The 8,875-nt window shown below is 31.1% G+C and overlaps 1 protein-coding gene across 1 annotated transcript in view; it reads right to left on the bottom strand.

The window, feature by feature from the left end:
• The window catches only part of Smp_200110 (uncharacterized protein), a gene marked incomplete at both ends in the record, with an annotated part of 16,140 nt that extends 7,545 nt beyond the window's left edge, over positions 1-8,595 (bottom strand). The window contains one exon of the mRNA XM_018795003.1: positions 8,594-8,595. Coding sequence (XP_018649359.1) covers positions 8,594-8,595 — 2 coding nt within the window. The remainder of the gene's footprint in view (positions 1-8,593) is intronic.
• Between the last annotated feature and the right edge of the window lie 280 nt (positions 8,596-8,875).

The raw sequence follows: 8,875 nt of genomic DNA, 5'->3' as shown, positions 1-8,875 counted from the left end.
TTCATCTAAGGAGTCAATTACTAAAACAAAAGACAATATTAATTACAATTAAGTATGTTGTGAGATAGTAACTCACTGAAGACATTGATGTATGTGTCGCTCAATTTTGTGGATCGGTCGAAGTAAAACATTAACACCATCGGATGCCGGCTCAGTGGTCTAGAGGTTAAGTGCACGTGCGCGAAACTGATATGTCCTGGGTTCGAATCGCTCGAGGCAGGATCGTGGATACGCATTGCTGAGGAGTCCCACAATAGGATGAAACGGCCTTCCAGTGCTTCCAGGTTTTCCATGATGGTCTAACTTCAATTGATTCATGTTCTCAACTAATAAAATGAAGTATTTGTTTCCCTTACAAATTTCAATATATTTACGTTTTAATATTGTTGTTGACATGAATATTTGTGAAAGTTAACAACTACTGAAAATTACTAATTTCATTAGTTAAAATCTTTAAAGATTTACCTAGTTGATTGAATATTGATCAGAAAATTAGTGGAAATTATTATTTATGAAATATACTTATCTAACACTAAGCAAATTTTATCTGTTAATCGTTTGATATGTTAGAGAAACATTTTGTTTCATGTTGATCCACTGTTATGTTCTGATAACAATAGTGAATGGTAACTTTGAGATCTACTTATGAACCAATACTATGCATATATTTTTATTGTATAATTGCTAATAAGTAAACTATTTATATTCATGTTCCCCTTATTATGAGCTTGATTTTGACTTATGAACTATTGTTATACGATTTACCATTTTTGAATTATGCCCTGTCTATCACTTACTATCTCCCCTATTCACAGTCACATTTGGCTAAATCTTGTACAAATGTTATTTTCTATTTTATGGTACGATGTAGTCTGTTTGTTTGATATAGAGACTCAGTATGCTTCAAAATAAAATATTCATACTACAGGGGATGTTCTGGACTTAACTGGCTAGGCTAGGCAGAAAGCTGGACCGATAAGGACTCTAGACTGCTCGTACGGGTTTTGTGTATCTCTAGTCCGATCGATAAATCGCTGCTCCCTAATTGGTGGCCTTATCACGTCATACATTATCAGGGCATCCACTCGGCCACCAGTTATAACAAAGATTAAAAATGATTTCAGTAATTAAATGTTATACAGTATTATAATATTCATTATTAAATTTGCTTAAGTTTTTGTATTTGTAATGATGTTGGCACATTGACTGATTTTAAATTTTTTTTATTAAACAATAAATACTCCTCGATATTTCTCTCAATTTTTGGAGAAAAAAGAAGCTGCTTTATTGAATAGAAATTTGTGAAAAAAATTCGGTTCGATAATAACATAAATGATAAACAAACATGGTAACAAAATGAGGATACTTTTTTGTTGAAAGTAGTTGTATCTTTTATGTTCTCTGAATTATTGATTATAAAAAGTAATTTTAGTCATTATGAATCAAAATTATTAGTGATTATTATAAACAGAACGCTTTGATGATACTATCAAAAAATAAAAACATAGTAATCGGAAAACTTAAATAAGAGAATATTAGATATGTTTAGGCGTGAATTTGTTATAATTTACAATTTTACTATAGCTTAAAAACAGCCTTTGTAAAACAGTTGTTTACTTAAATTCACTTGATATTGTTTTGTTTGAATCTTCCCATTGATGTTTAGGACTGCGATTGATCAGTCTCTTGCTGGTATATGTGCATACTGTGCGTATCGCCTCGACATTGCCTTAATTCACAAGAATTATAAGCAAAGATGGATAGTGGCTAGCAGTGAAATCCAGAACACGCATTTCGTCCTATTTGGGACTCATCAGCTGGATGTACCTACATCTCAGAGTTGATGTTCAATGACCGATTGCAGTCCTAAACATCAATGGGAATATCCAAATAAACAATACTAAGTGAATTTAAACCTCACCCCATCGCACAAGCAAGTGGCTATCAGGACTCAGTAGCTAAGTGGATAACGCGATGGCGTTTGAAGTGGACGGTACTGGATTTGATTCTCATAGGTGCAGATACATCTAGCTGACGAGTCCTAAATAGGACGAAACGCGTGTGTTTGATTCCACTGCTAGCCACTATCCATCTTTGCTTATAATGCTAGTCGTTTACTTAATTAACAATTATGTTTTTATATTACCCTTCCAATTCTCTTTAGTTCAACAATACCAAGACAATAGTTCTAATATTTACTCAGTTTTTAATGCATTTCGTTTTCTGAAATTATTAAATTTCCTGGAATTTCAATCTCATTTTCAAACTTATTTCCAAAAGATATCACTGAGTGATCCACTTTGTGGTTTGATTTTATTACTGAGAAAGTAATTTTCATAGATTTAATTCTTAAAACAGATTGAGTTTTTGAAATACTGGAAAATAAACTATCTGTATATTTTCAAAAAATATCATTTTACAACGCTAAACTTAATTACGTCACTTGATACTTTCAATGATTCGAATAAAGAATGAGATAGTGAGACCGGTTAATGCTATGTGTATTTGATGTATTAATCGGACTCTATAAAGAAAATTCATTGGAAAAAGTCAAACTGCACTTCAACATCGCACAAATAACTAAGCATTACTACCGCTATTTCGGACTAATGGATTTTCTCCGATATTACATTAATTTCAATTTCAGCATGATTTATTTAATGTATCTAAACTTTATGTAAAGGTATACGCTTCAGACATCTCAGACTTTTAAAAGCTTAGACATACTATTACAATTCAACTATGAACCTTTGACATATTTTCAGTTAAATATTCAAGTTTCAAATTTTCCATAATTTTTTACTATTAATTATTGTTATTAGTAGTACTATTACAGTCACGATAACCACAACCCAACATATATTTTGTGTTGATTTTTATGTAGAATTTTAATCCAAAGTCTAAAAGTTTTTGCCGTTCAGGTATGATTCTTTAACTTGACCGATGATGAACTTTGTTATCTCAATTAAGAAATAAGTGAAATCCGCTATCTTCATTTTGCAATAGTGACTAATTCAACCGCAAAGTTCATACATATCCCCTAAAATACTGTTCAATAATACTGCCTAATAAATCACAATATTTATGGATTCACAAATGTAAAACTTGGTGGTTATGGAAAAATATTATTCAGTTAAATATTCTTTAATTGCGATCTTAAACCGATCAATGTTAGACTACCATTGAAAACCTGGAAGAACTGGACAATCGTTTCGTTCCAGCATTGGACTTCTTAACAGCGTGCATCCACGATCTCATACGCAGAACTCTAACCAAGAACCTTCAGTCTCGCGCAATGCTTAACTTCTAAACCCGTGAACTGGCATTTGACGGTGTTAATGATCGACTTTATTCAATCTTATGATAATGGGCGACGATCCTCTTTTTTCTTTGGTTGGTAAGTTTCTCACACCCGATACGACTGAACTCCACTGGTCATGGCTTCTGATTGGAACTTCGAGACTGTTCCATACATATTTTAACGTCTATTATTGTTTTGTTCACATTGTATTTATTCTTTACTGTCACGTCATTCACCTTAACGACCTAATATTGTCGTCATTATATATATCAGTTCATCAAGTAGAAAGTGATATAGCAAGATACTGGTGAAATTTAATGATAATCTTAACATTTCTGTAAATGAAGAATATATGAGCGAACAATTGTTTTCAATAACTTCATCATCAAGCTCTACAGTTATAAGTCCATAATTATGATATTTTACAAAGGCCAAAAGGAGGCATGTATTAGTTAATTTAATAATAAGTTGAAAATGGTGAACGTTTGCATCTGTTACGACATATATACTTCAAAATTGTGTTATTTGTAAGTTAGAAAGGTCATTTAATGAAGGTCAAAATGATTTGGAATAAAGTATCCAGTCACGATCAGTATAATAGTAATACAGGAAAATGAAAATGCAGAAAAATTGTGTGAATAAAATTCATAGTAGGAGAATTTCATCTTATTAATTGAGATAATAATGATAAATAGTAATAATAATAAGGTTGTTGTGTGGATATAATACGTAATAAGAGGTTTGTTATCAAGGTAGTTACGATAAACGAATTGGGAATGATGAGTGTGAAGATTAAGATAGATGTTATAAAAAAGGGGGAACAGGTTTATATTATTCAGTTTAGGTATCTGGTGATCCAGTCATAGGCCAAGGTAAATGACAAAATTTGAACATGGAAACAATAAAAAGTAGTAAAATGTTCATTATGAAATATAAACATTTTTTGTGTTAAATTTATCATAAAAATAAATTTATTGACAGTTCTAAATCAAATCAAGACAATACTAGACTAATAATTCATTACCCAATGTTAATTTGTAACAGAAGTAGAAATGATCAAATAATATCAATCATCAAAATAATACACAGATGAAATACAGAAAAAAACAGTGTATAAAAAATAATTATAAGCAAAGATGGATGGTGGCTAGCAGTGGAATCCAAGACGCGCGTTTTGTCCTATTTAGGACTCATCAACTGGATGTATTTGCATCTCAGAGGTGATGTTCACTCTGGAACTCGAACCTAGTAACTTTCGATTCAAACGTCATCGCATTATCCACTCAGCTACTGAGTGTATTTATTTTTTATTTTATTATTTATTGATTAATTTGAGAAATTCTAAATGAGAACTGTTTAAATACGCCCCCTCATATAAAAAATAAATGATGTGTATATTCCTTTAACAAGTTGACAACATATTCAATTATTCATGTTTAAACATCATGAATACACAAAAAAAAAGTAAATATAATTAGTTACTGACTAAGAAAAAGAAGAAACATTTTCAAGAAAAAAAACATCCCAATTATTTACTTTTCTTTTATATTAAAAAAAAACAATACAGAGTTAATTGAATTATTTATCTATGATCATGTCATTAATAGAGTATATTATCAAGAGAATATGTAAATATGTATATATACGTTTACTAAAGAGGGACTTAAGAATGCCTTAGGTATCTAAAACCATCCTATTAGCTTAACCAAATTCAAATGGGAGATTTATGAACTATATTAATGAACAGTAAAGACGACTATCAGTTATATATATATATGAATAAAACTTACCAGTTTATTAATTATACATAAATGGGGGCTAAATTAAACTGTCGACTTTGTTGCTATTTACTTTTTTGTGTATATAAATTAATCGGTTTAAACTAAAAGTTAACTTTAAAATATGAGATGATTACAGGCAAAATAAACAAATCATTCATTCATTAATTATTGAAATGAAATACTAAATCATCTACATGGGAACCAATATACGTATATCCATATTTAATACATCAAACATATATGTCGCTTTAATGATATAAACAAATGAAAAAAACGATCAGTGTTTACGTATATTTGATCCTTTTGATCAAGTTGTACAAAATAAAGACATCAAGATTTATGGTATAAAGTAAACTTACATTCTAATTTAAAGCTATTCACTAGTTCTAATACGGTTTAAAATTATAATGAGATTAGAAATGAAGGGTTTGGTATAATTTAACTAATGAAGTAGGGTAAGATTCTGGAAATGAGGCATATAATCATCATAAAGCGAAGGGTGATTCAAAATTAAATAGTAAACAAAACTGATGCTTAGAGTAAGAGGGATGAATATATGGGTAACAATAATAATTATGAAAATAAGTAGTTTTGTATTCAAAGTTTCATAGTATGAATTAACTTTAATCAAATAACCATCAGAAAGGATTGACTAATTATTTTGTCTAGGAATGGGACTAAGCGGCAGTGTACACCTACTATGCTATCAACAATTGAAATCAAGATTTTAGCTATAGAGCTAAGTGATTAATCTTGAGACCCTTGATTTAACATTCAATGGTTTACATTTCCAACTTCATGAGATTCGCGATAATGGTTAACCATCTTATGTACCTAACTCAGTTCCTGAGTGACTAGACTCCATGACGCATGTTTTCTCACTAAGTTTTATGAAATTACCTCTCGATGTTAGTCATAACTAGTTTTCAATGATTGGTTAACAAAAGTCAATCTGTGATATGAAACGAAATTCAAAGGTCTTCACAACGCTCTATAATTACAATTTCATATTGGTCATATAAAACAATATGGTCACATGACTAATCGAAACCATTGAGCCCAACATTAGTTGTAAATAAAGAAAAGAAAATAGGTGACATTTTACAATGGATGAAATTATCTGTGTTCATCTTTTACCACGAATCTTGCTATTCACGCTTTGTTTAGAAACTAGTCAGTATTATAAGTAATGATGTAAAACCTTCGAAAATTTCTACAGCATGATAGACTGTTTTATCTGAATTGAATTTTGAATAGTTGATAGTCATGAGGTAAATGATTTTGTATGTTTGAACAGATATTTAAGGCAACATGAAACGAATATGACACAAATATTTTAATAATACCATTTTTATTTGAATGACAATCTTAGAGATTAAACGAAGCTTATTCATACAGATAAATATCTTGAGTGGTTACAGATAATAAGCAATGAGTTCTCGGTTTATCCCTTGCGTTAATTTGTAATCATCATTAGGATATGCCCATAGAATTCAAGCCTGTAACACACATTTTCATCAACATAGAGATTACCACTACGTTATTTGATCTACGACAGAAGTAAGGGTATTTATATACATTTTCTGTTTAATGTTAACCAATGTTATTTTGTCTAATACATAGTGTTGATCAGAATTTATCATTCATTAGGAAAAATATAGTAGCACACTGAAGTGTGAAAATCTAAACAAAACTATATATATATTCCACATATACTCATTCTGATGACAATATACACAATATGATTTGCAAAACGAGACTTTTATTCGAGTAACTAGCAGGTATACTTCAAATTACTTGTATATTTATTTACATGAATAGACTATTTAGTCTGCAGGTTACTTTAGTTTGTATTTATATCTTGTTATTATGAATTTTTATGATCCAAAGTGATTTTCGTCAACAGTATTGATTTCATTTGATAATATAGTTGAAATCATGAGCCAATCGAAGCTAGACCGGCATGGAAAACATGGAAGCATTGGAAAGCCGTTTCGTCCTATTGTGGGACTCCCCAACAGTGCTCATCCGCGATCCCGCCTCGCGAGATTCGAATCCAGGATCTACCAGTCTCGCGAGCAAGCGCTTAACTCTTAGGCCACTGAGACGGCATCCAATGGCGTTAATGTCTAACTGCCGAGGAGTCCCACAATATGACGAAACGGCAGTCCAGTGCTTCCAGGTTTTCCATGGTGGTCTAGCTTCAATTGAACCATGATTCCAACTACATAAAATTACTAAAATCTCCATAAAACTCCCTTCTGAACATTAAATAGCAAAGAAACTGGAAAAACAATATCAATTATTATTGTTATAAATCGATATTCAAATAAATATCTTCATCATTCTTTGTTGAATAGATTATCACTTGTCAATCAACAAACTGTTATATCCCCTGGTGAATTATGAATGGTAAATCTGAGGTCTATTATGGACAAATGTAATATGCCTATTTCCTATTGTATAGTTGTTAAATAACTGACCTAATCGTATTCGTGTTCCTCTTATCATAACCTTTATTTTGACCTTTGAACTATTATTATTGATTACTTTCCCCCTATCCACAGCCACATTGGCCAATTATTGTACAAATGTTATTTTTCTATTTTTTTGGTATAATGTGGTCTGTTTGGTTAGTACATTAATCCAGTATGCTTGTGAATAATGATTCATATTGCCGAAGCTGTTATTTGTGTTCTGCACTCAACTGGCTGGGCTAGGCAGATAGCAGGGCCGATACGCAATCAAGACTGCTCGTACGATTTTATGTATCATTGGACGTTTATGTATTAAGAGGGCATACGTTATAACACAAACAGTATTGATATCAATGACTATCACTTATAATCATTACATAGTTCTACTTAATTTGATTGATTACAAACTACATATCAAGTAAAAATTGTATCATTAAAAAACAGTCGTCCAGTGCTTTCAGATTTTCCGTGGTGATCTAGCTTCAACTGATTCATGATCTCATCTATTAAAATTACCATAATATCCGCAAAACCCCTTCTGATATTAAAATTATATATATTTAGTTATTACCAAGAAATATAACTATTTTTATAGTTGAGACTAATTGAAGTCCATTGAAGCTAGACCACCATTGAAAACCAGATCTGTTGGGAGATAGTAACTCACGGAAGACAATAGTGGATGTGTCACTCAATTTCGTGGATCGGTTGAGGTTAGACACCGTTGGATGCTGGCTCAGTGGTCTAATAGTTAGGCGCTCACGCGCGAAACTGATAGGTCCTGGGTTCGAATCTCTCGAAGCGAGATCGTGGATGCACACTGCTTAGGAGTCCCATAATAGGACAAAACGGCCAACCAATGCTTCCAGGTTCTTCATGATGGTCTAGCTTCAATTGACGTATGATCTCAATTATCAAAATTACTATAATATCCACAAAACCCCCTTCTAAAAATATAACTATTCTCTATTCAATATACAATTCAACATTAAAAATTACATAAGTTAAAGAAAGAATGCAGAATTTGAACTTACATTATTGTTATTTTCTAAACAAAAATTTGTTATTTGTTTTATTGAATAAAAGAAAAAATTCTTCTTTTTTAAAAAAAAGAAGAAAGCGCAAATTCTTTTTGGGGGGCTTGTGTGTGTGTGCGTGTTGTTGTTGTTGTTGTTCACACTTATGTTCTACTTGGCAATATATGAAAATGATAATTTGATTGAAAACTTGAAAAACTTTATTCTATTTATATCCAATTCTATTTAGCATTTACTGTTATTATTGTTGTTGTTTTCTTATGAACATGATATACATAT

The sequence above is a fragment of the Schistosoma mansoni genome, chromosome 1 (assembly GCF_000237925.1).
Source record: "Schistosoma mansoni strain Puerto Rico chromosome 1, complete genome".
Taxonomy (NCBI): Eukaryota; Metazoa; Platyhelminthes; class Trematoda; order Strigeidida; family Schistosomatidae; genus Schistosoma; species Schistosoma mansoni.
This window is presented reverse-complemented; position numbering and strand designations above follow the sequence as displayed.